Source organism: Octodon degus, unplaced genomic scaffold (assembly GCF_000260255.1).
Source record: "Octodon degus isolate 3935 unplaced genomic scaffold, OctDeg1.0 scaffold00197, whole genome shotgun sequence".
Lineage (NCBI taxonomy): Eukaryota > Metazoa > Chordata > Mammalia > Rodentia > Octodontidae > Octodon > Octodon degus.
Window position 1 is genome coordinate 1799164 of NW_004524773.1, and position 17474 is coordinate 1816637.

Sequence of the window (17474 nt, forward strand, 5' to 3'; positions counted from 1 at the left end):
AGATAAGCACTTGCCTGGCAAGTGCAAGAGCTTGAGTTCAATCCCTGGTTCTGAAAAAAAAAAAAAAAGATTTATTTGTTTATTTATTTGCTACAGGGTCTCTCTATGCAACTTGGACTCATAGTGATCCTCCTGTCTCAGCCTCTCCAGTGCTGGATTACAGGCTTACGCCACCATGCCTGGTTTCAGTGGCTGGCACGGCATGCAGTACCATGGATCAAATCCAGGTCCTTGAGCTTGCCAGGTAGGCGCTTAGACCACTGAGCTATCTCCCCAGCCCAAGCCTGGGAATTTTATTAATTTAAACAAACCGTCTCAAAGTTAAAAAAAAAAAAGTACAAAAAAACCAAAATGACAAAAAGGGCTATGGACATAGTTTAATGCAAAGGCCCTGGGCTCAATTCCCAGTATTGCAAATATTTTTTGGGGGGGTTCTTTTTGAGATAGGGTCTTGCTATGCTGTTCAGGCTAGCCTTGAGCTCACTTTGTAGCCCAGGCTGGTCTTGAACTCATAATGATCTGCCTGCCTCAGCCTTCCGAGTGCTGGAATTACAGGAGTGTGCCACCAAGCCTGACTTGCAAATAAATTAATAAATATATAACGAGGGCTAGAATTCCAATTCTATGGGAGACTAAGGCAGGAAGATCATGAGTGTGAGTCCAGCCTGGACAATTTAGCTCTTTAGCTAGATCCTGTTCTTGGGATGAGTGGGGAGGGAGCGTGGCTCAGTACTGAAGGCCCTGACCTCAGTTATCACTACCAAAAAATAAAAATCTGAGAGCTGGGGCTGTAGCTCAGTGCCAGAGCCCTTACCTAGCACCCAGAAGGCCCTGGATTTCACCCTCAGCTCCAGAAGACAGCAAACAAACAGCAGCAGCCTCAGTCTACCTCCACATACCAAAGATTGACAACAAAATTAAAACAGAAATTTAAGGACTTTTAAAAAACTACAGAAAAAAAAAACAACTACAGAATAATTTCTTGTTAATATAGTTTTCTTGTCTTTTTTTGGGAGGGGGTCTTTTTGAGACAGGGTCTCACTATGCAGCTCAGGCTGGCCTTGAGTTCACTTTGTAGCCCAGGTGGGTCTCAAACTCAGAGCAATCCTCCTACCTCAGCCTCCTGAGTGCTGGGATTACAGGCATGTGACACCAGCCTGGCAAATTCTAAGTTTTAATAAACTTAACCATATTCCGAAAAAAATCCTTGAGGAAGAGGATATAGTTTTATTTTCTGGTTGACAGTGATGGGGCAGATCCCATCATGGCTTCCCAGGGCCAAGCACCAACTCTGCCTTGAGGTGTGCCCCAGCCCCCGTTGCACACTAAGTGAGTATTTCACTTTCTTGCCAGGCCGCTGGGAAGACAGCTGCCTCCTTAGCTCAGCATCTGGAATCTGTCTGGGCAGTGTCACTCTGACTGCACTGTGTCCCCAGGAGATAAAAGTGGGGAAAAGGCAGGTATGTGTCCTACCTGGAATGATAAGAATTTTGACCTCCCGAGAGGGCAGAGGAACCCCCCAGGGTTCAAGGACCTCATTTTAAGAATCACCCCCAGGCCGGATCCTCTAAGTGCCAGAGGCCCACTCGGGGAACAGAATTCCTTTAGGGCCAGGTGACCTTAGGGGTGAGGTCAAATAGCCTTGATTTCTCCCTGAAAGGGGACGGTGCTTAGGAAATATTCCAAGCTCATCCTCGAGGGGCCCAGAGGCTTGGTACCTGGCTCAGCTCTGAACAAACAGATGCTATCAGAGTTTGGGAAACATTTTATTTTCTTACCAACATTGTCCACGCAAAGCGTTTCTCCCGAGGGATGTCGCGCTGCGCCGTGACACCGCACTCTGTCCTCCCAGGCGGCTGGGCAGCCGAGTTTAACGGGTCAGGGGTGCCTTCAGCATCAGGTCCCCACGGTGCCCGCGTCCCCGCTGGCTGAGAAGGCAGGGACAGGCTGTCCAGGCACAGGGACGGCGCGCGGGCCTGGCCCACAGCTCTGCAAAGCCACCGTGCGGGGTCGGCGTCGCTGCGCGGCGGCTGACAACAGGCGTGCACATCTGGCCCTTTCCTTTGCGCCCCAGTTGCTTGTTCGGTCCCTGTGCTGTGGGTGGCTGCCCATGTCCGATCCAGCCTTCTCTGTCCTGCTGCAGACTCTGCTGCGAGACGCTCGGCCTGTGCCGTGGAGCTTGGGGTCCCCGCAGCGCACGTGCCATGGGTCGCGGGGTCGCGCCCAGGTGCCCGCACTGTCCGCATCCGGGGGCCCGGGCGGGGTGACTCAGCCCCCGGCGGCGCCCGCGTCATCCCGGCCGCCGGGCTTCGCTATTTCGGGCTCCGGGCGCTATAAATAGAGGCCGGCAGGCCGCCCCACGCCCCGGCCCCCCGCGTCCCGGCCCGCAGCGATCGCCGCGCCGCGCGTCACGCATCTAAGTTTAGAGGGAAGGGGGCTCGGCCAGGTCACCGCGTCCCCCAGCCGCGCCCCCGTTTCTCTGTCCTCTGCCTATCCCCGAGCCCCTCGCTCGGACTCAGAGAGGAAACCCGAGATCGTCTTTCTGGGACGCAGGGGGCGCCGGACGCTGGGACGGGAGCAAGCGCGGGAGGGCCTCGGGCAGAGGTCCGGCTTGCAAAGGGGACTGGGAACTCGGGGTGTCCAGGCCCGGGGCGCACGTGCGAGTGTGGATGTGGGGCGCAACGGAACTCTCCCTGAAGGCAGATTTGGGGATCGAAGGCTCAGTGGTGGAATTTAGCGTGGGAATCAATTTGGGAGTGGGTGGGCGTGGTCGTGCACTCCTGTAACCCTAGGATTTGGTAGGCTGAAGCAGGAGGGTCGCCGCGAATTGGACTCCAGCCTGGGATACATAGTGAGTTCAAGACCAGCTAAAACTCCGCAGAGAGACCCAGTCTCAACAAGCAGGCAAGTGAGCGACCAAATGGGAGTAACCCAGGAACGAAGGCAAATTCTCCCCCGCCTTTAAGTATACAAACTGACTCAGTGACATTAGCTGCATGAGATGGGGTCTGTCGCGACGGGGGAAAAGGGTGTGAAAGGGGAACAGCCTGCAGCTGCCTTTTCCAGCTCTCATCTGCCTGGCAGTTGTGTTTTGCAGTCCCCTATCCTCCTGAGGGACGCCAGCGCCCCCTCGCGGGAGTTTCAGGTTTAAGGCTGGCAATTTCACGCCAACCTGAGTCACACACTCTAGCTGGGGAGAATATATATAATATTCTATTGTATGTTATATATATTTTCTACTATATATTGTATATTATATAATATAATAGAGCTATACATAAATGAGAATATATATATATATATATATATATATATATATTTCGCCTACCAAGTATAGTTTTATTAACCTATTTGGAAGGCTGAGACAGGAGGATCCACAAGTTTGTGATCAACCCCGGCAATTTAGTGAGGACTCCACCTCAAAATAAAATTTTTTTAAAGGCTTCAGTGAGGGGCCTGGGATATAGCTCAGCTGTATCCTGCCTGGCAAGTGCAACATCCTGAGTTTGATTCCCTGTACAAAAAAAAAAAAAAAAAGGTGGGGGGTTTTAGCTCAGTGGTAGAGTGCTTCCCTGGCGTGTAGGAGGCTCTGGACTCTAACCCCAGGACCAGGCAGAGAGAGCGAAAGGAATTTTCAGATGACCAAGATACTCATAAACACCCAAAAGATTAGTGGAGAAGAGAGCTTGATATGGCTTAGTGGTAGAACACTTAAGTTTGAAGCCTTGAATTCAATCACCAGCACTGCAAAAAAGAAAGAAGAATAGAAATAGAGAATTATATGAGTTGAATCATGCCCCCTGCCCACAAAGATATGCTAAAGCTGTGCACCATGTCACATGCCTGACTCAGGAGGCTGAGGCTGGAGGATCGCTGGGAGTTCGAGGCCAACCCAGGCAACAAAGTGAGCTCAAGGTCAGCCTGAACTGAGGCCTTGTGTCAAAAAGACAAAAATAAATAAATAAATAAATAAAAACCCTGCAGTCCTAAACCCCTAGTACTTCAGTATATGACCTTATTTGGAAATAGGGTCTCTATGGAAGTGATTAAATTGGAGGAAAGGTTTTTTTTTTTTTTTTTTTTTTCCTTTTTCAGTACCAGGGATCAAATTCCAGACTTTGTGTTTACCAGGCAGGCACTTGGAAGAAAGTATTTTTGTTTAAAGCAATAAAATATATATGTATGTATAGCCTTAGAATTTGAAAGATCTTTTATTTTTTTTATTTTTATTTTTTTTTAAATTTTTTTTTATTTGTGTGTGTGTGTGTGTGTGTGGCCAGCTCAGCCCACGGGGGGCAGGGCTGGCTGGCACCGGATTGAACCGCGGTCCCTGTGCTTTGTCAAGCTTGTTCTAAGTAGGTGCTTTAGACCGCTGAGCCATCTCACCAGCCCTGAAAGATCTTTTAAAACACCACACTAAAAGCAAAAGGCAGGAGGAAACAGATTAATAAAGCTGTATGAATGAACACTAAAAAGTCTAAATGGGCTGGATGTAGAGGTGCATTCTGGGGCCAGATGGAAGAAGGTGGAATGTTCAAGCCCAGCTTGGGCAATTTGGCAGTTTAAGGAAACCTCATCTCAAAAGGAAAGGAAAGGAAGGAAGGAAAGAAGGTAGGGCGGAAGAGCTGGGAAGGTAGTTCATTGCAATGGCAAGCACTTATTCTACTGAGCTATCTCCCCAGTCCTGAAACTTCTATATATTTTCTTTCTTTCTTTCTTTTTTTTTTTTTTTGCGGAACCGGGGATTGAACTCAGGCTCCTCCACAAGCGCTTATTCCACTGAGCCATCTCCCCAGCCTGGAAACTTCTACATAAATTTAAAAAGTTAAAATACAGGGCTGGCCAGATAGCTCAGCAGATTAAAGAGCCTGCTTAGGCAGACGCAGGAGTCAGAGGTTCGATCCTTGGCGTGCATGCCAGCCCTGTCCCTGGGGCACGGAGACAGAGATTGAGACTGGGCGTGGTTGTGCACACCTGTAATCCCAGACTCTGGGAGTCTGAACACAGTCGGATCACTACAAGTCGGATCTATGTGGTGAGACCCTGTATTAAACACACACACACACACACACACACACACACACACAAAGTTAAAATACAGAGTACAAACTAGGACCAGGAGTGTGGGGGGGTACGCTTGTGATCCCAGCACTGGGGAGACTAAGGCACAGGGATGCTGTTTAAGGCCAGCCTAAGCTACATAGTGACTGTCGGGGGGGAAAAAAAACCTAGGAGGAAACACATTCAATATATGGAGCTGACTAAGAATTAGAACTGGAATCCAAAAAGTACTCTTTTAAATTAATCACAATAAAAAGCATCTAACCCGTTAAAAAAATGGGCGAAGGATATGAGCAAGCAGCTCCTAAACACAAATATCCAAGACCAATAACCTCGCTCAAAGATGTCCTATTTCCTTCGTAATCAGAGAGCCGCGAGTTGGAACAGTGTGAGTCTACTCTCTCAGGAAATGACTAATACTAACTCATCCCCCCGGGCCCAGCTCCGATGTCCCTTCCTCCTGAAGGCCTTCCTGACGCCGGCCTGGGTCAGGCGTCCCCACCCACCCATCCCACTGCCCTGTGGGGTTCCCAGCCGAGCGCTGCCCACAGGGCTTGTCACTGTCCCTCCCACTGGACCGAAAGCCCCGAGTGTCATTAGCACAGCCTCGCACAGTACAAGGAATCGGGGGACGCCGAAGTCAGTGGAAGACAAACTCAGTTGTCCCCTTTGTAGTTTTATCTTCGGACACCTCTCTTCCACTGACCCCTGTCTGAAGCCAGGGAAAACTGGTGGCGTTGGAGAGGGCCCTAGAATCAAATCGCTTGGCATTTGAGACTCTCTAGCTTACAGACCCCATCTCTTTCTTCCCTCAACCTCCACAGTCCTCCATAACCATAGAGAGCAGCATAGGGCCAGCCCCTCTCTATGCTCTACCCAGTAGAGAGCAGCGAGGCGGGCCGTGAGCCAGAGAGGCCGGAAGTGGAGGGAATCCAGGGGCCGCGCTGGCCGCGGTGTAACGCCTTGATGCCCTCGCATTTTTTTCCCTCTCTGGGTCTGGGGTCTAGCCAGTGAGAGCAGGTAAGTTCTCACAGGGCTGGAGCCCAGAGGTATCAGCTAGAGGGGGCATAAGGTTAGAGACCACAATTTGTGATTGGCAGCCATGCAGGCCAATCAGTTTAGTGACCCACTTGGGAGGGCATCTAGGTGCGCGGTCTGGGGGCTGGGCCAGCGACAGGCTTGGGATAGCGGGGCGGAGCGAATAGGACCAGAGGCCCGCGAGGGGTGGGGCGAGCCTCCGGTGGGCGGGGCTTTAGGAACCGGGCGCTCCGGGTGCTAAGGCCTTAATACTAAGGACCGCTGAATTTTACTGCGGGGCCAAGTATGAGTGGGTTCCTGCGGGAAAAACGGATGCAGATACCGATGCCTCACGGGCTCCTGTCTGCATGTCTTCCCTCTCAGGCTCCACATGGACCCCGGGAAGGACGAGGAAGGGGCGCCGAAACCTGCAGGGCCACCTACGAGGAAGAAGTTTGTCATTCCACTGGACGAGGATGAAGTGCCTCCTTCGGGGGTAGGACGAGGCGAGGGGGATCGGGGACCGTTGGGAGACTGAGGACAGTGATGGAAGGAAGGGAGACAGGAAATGGCCTTTGGAGCACAGTTGGGTTAGACTTGGGGGCCTGAGTCACCTTGGGAAAACAGTCCTTTGTCCTCTATGGGTTAGTTTCCACAACAGTAAAATGACAGGGTGGTGCTGGGCATGGTGGGAAACACCTGCAATTCAAGCATTCAGGAGGCTAGGGTGAGGAGGATCGCCACGAGTTCAAGGCCAGCCTGGACTGCATAGAGAAACGCTGTCTCAAACAACTACAACCCTCCCACCCCCAAATGCACAACCAAACAAAACAAACCGAAACAGGGTGGTTCTAAGAGAGCGCTAAGACTGTGGCTGAAGACATGCCGCTAGCACATGAGCCTCCCCTCTTGTGTTTTTCTGTACTGGGGATTGAACCCAGGGCTTTTGCACTGAGTTACATCCCCAGCCCCTTTTTATTTTTAATTTGGGGACAGGGTGCTACAGTGTGTCTTTTTTTTTTTGCCAGAGGAAAACCATACATTTATTTTTTTTTCTTTTTATTTTCCCATAATTTTATTGATAAACAAATAGCAATGGGACAGTTTCAGATCAAATTGGTAGGACAGTTTCAATAATTCACACATTGCATACATTCTTCCTAGTGTACAGTGTCTTATATGGCCAGAACTTTGGTCTTTCTTTCTTTCTTTTTTTTTGACCTTTTTTGAGACAGGGTCTCATTATGCAGTTCAGGCTGGCCTTGAGCTCAGGCTGGTCTCAAACTCACAACAGTCCTTCTGTCTCAGCCTCCCAAGTGCTAGGGTTACAGGCATGAGCCATCAGGCCGGCAGCACCTTGATTTTTCAATATAAATTTATGGCTGATGTGTAAGAATTTGAAGATTTTGCAATTACAGCAGAAAGCAAGCAAGCACTTGCAGACAAGCTGCACTTTGTTATGTTTTGGTAATTTTCTTTAGACAGGGTTACCCTGTGTACCTATGCCTCACAGGCTTCTGTCTTCATATGTCTTCCCTCTTAGGCCTCACAAGATCAGTGAAGGTTGGCCTTGAACTTGCTTAATTAGTCCAGGCTGCCCTGAACTCACAGCAATCCTCCTGTTTCAGCCTCAGGAGTGAGAATTACAGGCATGTGCCACCAGGCCTGACACTTTTGGTAAATTGAAAGCTCTCACAACACTGAAATCTTCCTACAATCTTTCTCAGTATTGACCACCTTTGTGTTTATGCAAAGAAAGAAAGGGGCAAAGGATATAGGATATGCTGAGGGAGGAGTCCCTGAGATAGGAAGGTCAAAGAGGTGACCTCTTGGCGGGGGCACAAAAGAGGTGAGGGGGTGGCAGTACGAACACTTGGAGGTGCTGGAATGGCCAGTGCAAAGGCCCTGAAATCAGAGGGAACCTGCAAGGTTTGAGGGCAAAGATGTGGTCAGTAGGGCTGGAGTAGAGAAAGTAAGGGCGAGTGGTAGGAAATGAGGTCCCTTACTTGGCTAGGAGGCGCTGCAGACTTTACCTCTTGTGGGACATGTGACAGCTTTGTCTTTAACTCAGAGACAGGAGTCGCTCATGGCATCTGGGCAGAGGGGGGCAGGATGACTTCATGTAGAGAACATACTTGTCAAGCATGCAGGTGACTTCAGTGGCTCAAGGGAGAGACAATGGTGGCTGGAGGCAGGATGATTTTTTTGAGTCAGGGTCTTGCTAAATTCCTCAGGCAGGCGTTGAACTTTTGATCCTCCTGCCTCAGCCTGCTGAGTAATCTGGAAGATTACTGCTATTGGGTACCATCTTAAGCTTGGATTTAGATTTTGAGGTCCCAGGTGGTAAGGAGCAAAGGAGGAAGAAAGCACATTGGGAGAAAGCAGGTTGGTGCAATCCAAGGAGGGGAGGGACACATAGGACCTCACACATTCCCTCCCCAGCCCCCTAAGCTCTCGTTTCTCCCCATAGGCCAAGCCCTTATTCAAATCCACACGAAGCCTTCCTACAGTGGAGACCTCGGAGACCTCAGCCCAGGGGGCTCCGCAGACCTATGCCGAGTATGCCATCTCCCGGCCTGCAGGAGGGGCAGCAGCCACGTGCCCAGCGGGGTCAGAACCCTTGGCAGGAGAGACTCCCAACCAGGCCCTGAAGCCTGGGGCCAAATCCAACAGCATCATCGTGAGCCCCCGACAGGTGAGGGGGGAGATGGGATGGAGTGTTGAAGTTTTGGGAGCCCTGTTACTCGGGTGGCTGTGGGCAGGGGAAGGAGGTCTGAGCTTAGCCACTTGGCCCTCAGCGGGGCCAGGCAGCCATTCACTCAGCATATCTGCTTTCATTTATTTATTTATTTATTTATTTATTTTTACTTTTTATTTATTTATTTATGTGTGTGTGTGTGTGGCCAGCTCAGCCCACCAGGGGGCGGGGCTGGCTGGCATGTGGTGCTGGAGGATTGAACTGCGGTCCCTGTGCTTTGCTAAGCTTGTTCTAAGTAGGTGCTTTAGACCACTGAGCCATCTCACCAGCCCCATCTGCTTTCATTTATTTAACAACTTGGGGTGGGTCAAAGGTGCCCCAGCAATTTTTGTAGGGGCTGTGACTGTTTTGTGCAACTCTTTTCTAGTCCTCAGGTTTGTTCATTAATTTTTTTTTTAATTTTAATTTTTTTTTTCTGCAAAGCTTTATTCCAGAGAGGCTTAGCCTCAGCAGCTGCCTCCCTCATGGCGGCCAGCACAATTCTCAGCTCCTTGCGCTTCCTCTTGGCGCAGATGTGCGTCCCCACCCTTTTCTTGATGAACTCAGGGGTGCATTCGTCCGTGGAGACCTTAAGCAGCTCCCTGGCGTGCTGCTCGTAGGGGGTGAAGCCACACACCTCCTGGATCATGTCCCTCACGAACTTGGTGAGGCGTCCATGACGGCGGCTGTGCCACAGTTTGCTCACATTCTTAGTCACCTTATGGCCCTTGTTGAGGTCTATGGCCATGGGCTAGCGGAGGGCCATGGCTACTGTTCTTCAGTGGTTGCTGTGGCGAAAGTCTGGCCCTTTATTTTTTTTTAAATTTATTTATTTGTGTGTGTGTGTGTGTGTGTGTGTGTGTGTGGCCAGCTCAGCCCACCAGGGGGCGGGGCTGGCCGGCATGTGGTGCTGGGGGATTGAACTGCAGTCCCTGTGCTTTGCCAAGCCTGTTTCAAGTAGGTGCTTTAGACCACTGAGCCATCTCATCAGCCCCAGGCTGGTCATTTATTAAAAGTGTAATAAATGAACAGGGCTGTGAATCTGAACCCCTGCTCTGTTGTGCAATAGCTGTGTGATTTTGGATGAGTGACTTAACCCACCCATGCCACTTAGTTCTTTTTCAATTCTGGTGCTGGAGATGGAGCTGGGGCCTCACACCTGTTAGGCAAATACTCTGACACTGAGCTGTATGCCCAGCCCTTTTCTGTTTTTTTTTTTTTTTTCACGGTACTGGGGCTTGAACTCAGGACCTTGCGCTTGCCAGGCAAGCACTTATTCTACTGAGCCATCTCCTCAGCTCTCCTTTTCTGTTTTGAGGCAGGCTCTCACCATGTTACCCATCATCTTGAAATTGTGACCCTCCTGCTTCAGCCTCCTGGGTAGTTGTGATCACCACTATCCGTTGTTTGTCTTTTTTATTTTGGCATCCTAATCGGTGAAGTGGACAAAACCTTTAAAACTTGAAGTTGGAGCCAAGCAGAGTGGTGCATACCTAAACCCAGCTACCTGGGAGGCTGAGGACCAAAAGTTCAAGGCCAGCCTGGGTAATTTAGCAACTCTGTCAGAAAATAAAAAGGGCAGCCAGGCATGGTAATGCATGTCTGTAATCATAGCTCTGTGGACATGGATCCAAAGGCTGAAGCAGGAGATTTGCAAGTTCAAACCAGCCTGGGCAGCTATGTGAGACCTTCTCTTAAAAAAATGAAGGGCTGAGGGCATTTGCTTAGCTTAGGAGAAGCCCTGGGTTCTGTACCCAACACCCTAGACTAGCCAGCCCAGTATTTTCTCCTGTACTTGAGTTCCATTCAGCACTTATGCCACCAGCCATGCCTGCCACAGAGCCACACAGCTCAGCAGTGACACCAGCTGGGTGTTCTTTGGCTCAGTGCAGCTGGGTCCCATCCCCTTGGGGCTGTATCAGATCCCACGCCAGGAGGGCTCAGTCGCCAAGTCTGCCTCCACCTGCCCCAGCGTATAATGTGGGTTCCAAGGACCTCCTCTGCAGATTAGATTGATTTATCAGAGGGGCTCACAGAACTGAGAAACACTTCTGTTTACAGGGTTGTTAATAAAGAACAGAAGGGGCTAGGGAGATAGCTCAGTGGTCTAAGCGCCTTCCTGGCAAGTGCAAGGACCTAGGTTTGATTCCTGATACCGCATGCTGTGCCAGCCACATAACAAGAACCTATAACAAATAATTTTAATAAATTAAATAAAGAACAGAAGCCAGATGTGATGGTGCGCACCTGTAATTCTAGCACCCTGGGAGGCTGGCAGGAGGGTTATGATGGGCTGGGGAGATGCTCAGTGGAATAAGCGCTTCCTTGGCAAGCACAAGGGCCTGAGTTCAATCCCTGGTTCCACAAAAAAAAAAAAAAAAAAAAAAAAAAAAAGCGTAAGGAGGGTTATGAGGTTAGGTTCAGCCTGGGCAACTTAGTGACCTGAAGAGATGCTGACTCAAAATAAAAAATGAAACAATATATGATGTATTAATTATTGTAACCATCCTTCTAACCTGTTTTGAAATTGTTTTCTTTTTTTTTAAACAAAGTCCTTAGGTGTAATCAATCTTTATTTATTTATTTGTGTGTGTGTGTGTGTGTGTGTGTGTGTGTGGCCAGCTCAGCCCACCAGGGGGCGGGGCTGGCTGGCATGTGGTGCTGGGGGATTGAACCGCGGTCCCTGTGCTTTGCCAAGCTTGTTCCAAGTAGGGGCTTTAGACCACTGAGCCATCTCACCAGCCCTTGAAATTGTTTTCATTGCTATTTTATCTTAAAATGAATAAAAGCCTTTAAAAATAAATAAATAAATAAGTAAAAATAAAAAATGAAAAAGGCTGTAGCTGTAGCTCAGTGTGAAGTCCTGGGGTTCAATCCCCAGTCCCACAAAAAAATTAATACATAAAGGCTAGAATCAAGGATGTGGATGAGGGGGCTGGGGAGATGGGTCAATAGAATAAGCACCTGCGGGGCAAGCACAGGTCCTGAGTTCAATCCCCGGTTAGGATGTGGATGAGGTTCAATGAAGTCACACACCACGGGGACAGAGACAGGTGTGGAGCGTCCCTGACCTCTAAGCAGCGCCTCCCCCATTTGCTCAGCTGACCAGAAGCTGGCAAGACCCTGGCCCCTTGGCTTTTGATGGAGGCTTCATTACATTGGAAGAATGATTCCATCATTGGCCACTAGTGATCCCCTTAGCCTTTGGCCCTCTTGTCCAGTCCCCTGGTTATTCCCTGGCTGCCAGCCTTTTTCTTTTTTTCATTTATGTTTGGAACAAGGTCTCACTATGCAGCTCAGACTCGTAGTGCTCCTCCTGATTTTAGCCTCCCTAGCACTGGAATTATAGGTATGTGCTACCACACCTAGACTGTCACTGGCTGGTTCAGCACAACCCAGGGGCAGGGCTGGCATGGCCTGTGGGCCCGGGGATTAAACCCTGGTCCCTGCGCTTGTCAAAGCAGGCGCGTAGTCCGCTGAGCTATCTCGTCAGCTCTCACCAGCCTCATTCTGAGCCCTTTCAGGAGCCACCAGGAGTCGCCTCAGGAGAACAGGAGATGGCCTTTGCCCAGAATTCCAAAGGTCTTAGGAGCTGTGTCAGGAAACCACTCCCAGACCAAACATCAGAACAAAAGTCTCCCTGTGTCCTGTCTCCAAGGAATTTGGGGTCAGGAATTGGGGCAAAGACTACATTTACATTTTTTACTTTATCACAGTACCACAGGAGGGTGAGTGTTCCCCGGAGGGTAGGAAGTTTGGTCCATCCTGGTCACTGTATCCCTTCCTACCCCCTAAGACACACAGTAAGTGCCCTATAAATTCTCACTGGATGGGTTATAGCTGGACTTGCTCAAGAATTCCAGACTTGGCTAATACATAATGAGTTCAGGGCAGAACATGAGGGGAAATTCAGAGAGGGCCTGCAGAGCTGAGGCCAGCCCATGTAGGTCAAAGGGCAGAGACAGCATTGGGGCAGAAAGCCAGGAGGAGGTGGGGGGAGTGGGGAGCAGCTGTGACTGAGAGAGGGATGTGAAGGAGGCAGAAGATTCATGTGAGGAGCTGAGAAGTTGGAGCAGGCCAGAGACCAGGTGGGCGGACAATGAGGGGGTGGGAAGGGAGAGGGTTGTGCTGTCTGCCACAAGCCAAAGGGCATCCCTGAGGGTGGCTGCTGCCTTTCCTTCCTCTCCAGAGGGGCAACCCTGTGCTGAAGTTTGTGCGCAATGTGCCCTGGGAGTTTGGAGAAGTGATCCCTGACTACGTGTTGGGCCAGAGCACCTGTGCCCTCTTCCTCAGGTAAGCTTAGGCTGCTGCCTTTGGGAAGTGTGACCAGGCCTGAGATTACAGTCCTGCTTCCTGGGCCTCTCTGGGTGAACTCTGTGCTTGGCCAGGCTGGCGCTGACACTACATATAACTGGCTGGCTGTTGGGAAGGGTCTTGGCCTGGAAGTGCCTGGAACAAGAGGAGGCTGGGCCTGGACCCTGAGTCTGAGGGAGGAGGCTGCCTGGACCCCAGGTCTGAGGGAGGAGTTGGGCCTGGATTCTGTGGTCTGACAGAGGTGGGTAGGCTATTCCAGGTATTCCTGAGTTGACAAGAACAGGATTTCTCTGACCCCTACATCTCCAGCCCTGTACCTGTCCGTCCCATCCTCCCCCTCTCCTCAGCTCCTCTGCAGACAGAGGAAGAAAAACTTCAAGCAGTTGCAGGCAACTGCTTCCCAGGCCCAGGTTGTAGCCTCCCTGTCCACACACCGTAAGGCCCTGGCCCTGTGGCCCACCCCACAAGCTCAAGCCTCTTTCATCCTTAAGAGAGGAAACCAAGGCCTCAGGCTGCCTGAGCACACAGGCAGGCTACATCCCTGCTGGGGCCTTGCCTTAGGGTGCCCTTGGGCAAGCAGTTTAGCCTCCAAGGGCTTCAGACCTGAGGCTGTCACCGCCCATGCTGTGCTCCAACTGTGGCATCTGGGGAACCCACCCTGCTGTGGCCACAGGGGCTCCTGAGGCCTCTGGAACACTCAGATACCAGCCCACTCTCCCTGTCCCGCCAGCCTCCGCTACCACAACCTGCACCCCAACTACATCCATGAGCGGCTGCAGAGCCTGGGGAAGAACTTTGCCCTGCGTATCCTGCTGGTCCAGGTGGACGTGGTAAGTGGCTGTTCCCTGCTCTTCCTACCTGGGAAATGGGTGTTGAGCCCCTTTCAGGAAGTGCATGGGAAAACCTCGGTGAGGGACCAATTTCCATCTCTGATACTGTCCAAGGGCACAGTCTAAGACTGTGTTGACAACGAGGTGGGACAGTAACGGTGTCTCCTTCTCTACACCCACTTCTAACAGGCCCAGCCTGATGCCACCTAAATGTCTTTTTGAGACAGAATTTCACTATGTAATTCAGGCTGGCCTTGAACTCACATTGTAGTCCAGTTGGCCTTGAACTCTGGGATCTGCCTGCCTCAGCCTCTTGAGTGCTGGGATTACAGGTGTACCTCCATGCCCAACTTTAAATATGCCACCCAGCATGGTGGTGCAATCCTGTAATCCCAGCACTTGGAGGCTAAGGCAGGAAGAGCCTTTCCAGTTCAAGACCAGCCTACGCCACAAAGTGAGCTCAAGGCCAGCCTGAACTTCATAGTGAGACCCTTTCTCAAAAGAAAAAAAAAACAAAACCGCATGTTGGTTGGTTTCATCCTCCATCCCCAGGGCCACTACACCAGTCAAGGTGCCCTCCTTCCTGGGCAGGTGGCCCTCACTGGCCAGGCATGGCCCTTCAGTGCATCCAGCAGCCAGAGGGCTCTTTCTGAAGGATAGATCTGACGTCAGCATTCTCTTGCTCAAAGCCCTCTTGGGGCTCGCTAGACTCCCAGGAGTCAGTTCTCCCACTGGCATAGCCTGGGGCCCTCTCTGACCTGCCACCCAGCCCTCCAGGCCCATCATTTACCTCGCCCTGCACCCCACACCCGTCTTCCCCTCAAAGCTGGCGCTCTGAAATGCGTTTCTGTTCTCTGCTCCCTTCCATCCTGCTGTCAGCTCAGAAGTCCCCCACCATCCCGGAAGCCCTCTGAGTCCCCAGGAGACTGAGGCACCCCTCTGCTTTCCCCTTTGGCTCCCCCTGGGTAACCTGGCTCTTCCAGTCATCATTGGGGATGGGGGCCTCCCCCCAGGAGCTTGAGCCCAAAAGGGCAGAGCCAGGGTGGTCTGGGTCACCATGGGGTCCTGACATGGCCCTGTGTAAGCCAGGCACCCTGGGGAAGCGGAGGGGTGTCCCTGAGTGAAAGGTTCCTGTCAGTCCCAGCAAACTGTGCTGTTTCCAAACTCTGAGTGCTTGGCCTTTCTCAGCTCTCTTAATTCTGATTCTCTTTTTTTCTTCCTCCAGAAAGACCCTCAGCAGGCCCTCAAGGAGCTGGCTAAGATGTGCATCCTGGCCGACTGCACGCTGATCCTTGCTTGGAGGTGAGAGTAAGGCTCCTCCCCCAGTTCAGGCTCTGTCCAGAACCCCCACCTCCTAGTGCCACTGTGAACTCCCTCCCTATGAGCCTGCTGTCTCAGTCCTCACCTGTCACATGGCCCTTGGATCACTTGTGGGGTCACAGGCACAATGCCTGGTGTGATGGTGCCCACCTGTAATCCCAGCACTCAGCTACATAGTGAGTTAAAGCCCACAACAAATACTGGAACTACACAGTGAGACCCTGTCTCAAAAAACCAAAATCAACCAAACAAAACACTCAAACAGAAAGTATTAGAAGCCTGAAATGGTGGTGTGTACCTGTAAATCCCAGAAGTCTGAATGGCTGAGGCAGGAGGATCACAAATTTAAGCCTAGCGGGACAATTTAGCAACTTAGTAAGACCCTTTAAAAAATGAACTAAGGTGGGCCAGGGAGATAGCTCAGTAGAATAAGCGCTTGCCTGGCAAGTGTAAGGGCCTCAGTTCAAACCCCAGTTCCGCAAACAAAAACAAACAAAAAAAAAGAACTGCAGGCCAGCCAAATAGCTCAGCAGACTAAAGCACCTATAAGCAGGTGTAGGGGCTGGGGGTTCGATCCCTGCCCCTGGGGCAGCTAAACACTGAAGAAAAAAAAAAAAAAAAAAAAAAAAAAACCCAAAAAACAAACCAGCAGTTGAAATTGGGGGCCTGTAATCTCAGCTCTTGGGAGTTTGTAAACAGGCCGATCACTGTGAGTCAGATCTAGTAGTAAGACACTGAACGCCCTATAACCCTTCCTTAAAAATACAAAAAAGAAAAAAAATGTGCCAGGGAGATGGCTTAGTAGAATAAGTGCTTGCCTGGAAAGTGCAAGGGCCTGAGTTTAATCCCCAATTCCACAAAAAACCAACCAAACAAACAAACAAAAAAAAATGGCAATTGAAACTGGGTGTGGTGGTGCGCGCCTGTCATCCCAGCTCTTGGGAGGCTGTAAACAGGCGGATCACTATGAGTACGATCTAGTAGTGAGACCCTGAGCACCCTGTAGACCCTTCCCTAAAAATAAAAATAATAATAAAATAATAATAATAATAATTAATTGTGCTCTACAAGGACTTTTTTCTTTTTTAGGAAACCAGGGATTGAACTCAGGCCCTTGTACTTGCCAGGCAAGCGCTTATTCTACTGAGCTGTCTCCCTGGCCTCCTTTTTCTTTTTTCGACGGGTCTTGCTACACAGCTCAGGTTGGCCTTGAGCTCACTTTGTACTTGCAACAATCCTCTTTCCTTAGCCTCCCAAGTCCTGGGATTCTGAGATTATAGGCTGTGCCACTATGCCGGGCTGGCCTTTTCTTTTTTTCTTTTTTTTTGGAGGAACCGGGGATTGAACTCGGACCCTTGCACTTGCCAGGAAAGTACTGAGCCATCTCCCCAGCCCCTGACCTTTTCTTTTTCTACTCAGATTTTATTGGTACATTTTAGGTATACATAATGAGCACATTCATCATAGAGAATTTGAATATGTATATAACTTAAGAACTTTTTTTAAAAAATAAGGCTGGCTTGATCCCCAGTGTGCTCTCCCAGCCCCATCTGTGGGGTGTGCTGAGACTGCCACGGAGACTGGGTGTGGTGGCGCGCACCTGTAATCCCAGCACTTGGAAGGCTGAGAATAGGAGAATCACTGTGAGTCCGATCTACGTGGTGACACCCTGTAGCCCCTGTCCTAGATATAGAAAAAATAAAAGATAAAAATAAGGCCGGGGCCTGATATGTTCTGGCCCTAGTATGAACTGCTAAATCATCATGGTGGTCATCTAATATGGCTGAAACCCGTAACACAAAAGCCCATCTTCCCCTAGACCACCTCCTCTCTTCTCCAGCTCAGTCCAGGGTACAGTTTCCTTTCACCCTTCCCACTGCCTCAGGAAGGCCCCAATCAGCTCCTCAGGTATATCTAAACATCCCCTTCAAACTTCACCCCTGGCAAAACACCATAAAAGCTTCAGCCTCCCTTTGTTCCAATCTGTCCTCAAAGATAATAAAGCCCCTTTCCCGTTTTCCTTCTGCCCGTTTCTCTGCTGCATCAGGCTCCTGAAAAAAACCTATCAGGGACATAGCTCACTAAGGCCTTGGGTTCAATTCCCAGTACTGGGGGAGAAAAAAAGGTAGAAGAAATCTTATTAAGCCATTTTTTATAATCCTGAGGTAGGAAAAAAAAATGTTTTTAAAAATATT

The 17474-nt window shown here is 50.3% G+C and overlaps 1 protein-coding gene across 3 annotated transcripts in view; it reads left to right on the top strand.

Annotated features, from left to right (window-relative positions):
- Window positions 1-17474, top strand: part of Ercc1 (ERCC excision repair 1, endonuclease non-catalytic subunit) — a 37909-nt gene that overhangs the window by 16540 nt on the left and 3895 nt on the right. Inside the window, exons 1-6 of one of the 3 annotated variants that reach the window (XM_023704579.1) lie at window positions 2383-2904; window positions 6463-6574; window positions 8549-8773; window positions 13005-13108; window positions 13860-13959; window positions 15185-15261. In XM_023704579.1, the coding sequence (XP_023560347.1) occupies window positions 6470-6574; window positions 8549-8773; window positions 13005-13108; window positions 13860-13959; window positions 15185-15261 (611 nt within the window). In that variant the 5' untranslated portion in view covers window positions 2383-2904; window positions 6463-6469. Of the gene's footprint in view, window positions 1-2382; window positions 2905-5976; window positions 6082-6462; window positions 6575-8548; window positions 8774-13004; window positions 13109-13859; window positions 13960-15184; window positions 15262-17474 lie in introns of those variants that run through there. The other 2 variants (XM_004644305.2, XM_023704580.1) reach the window with 2 other exon arrangements.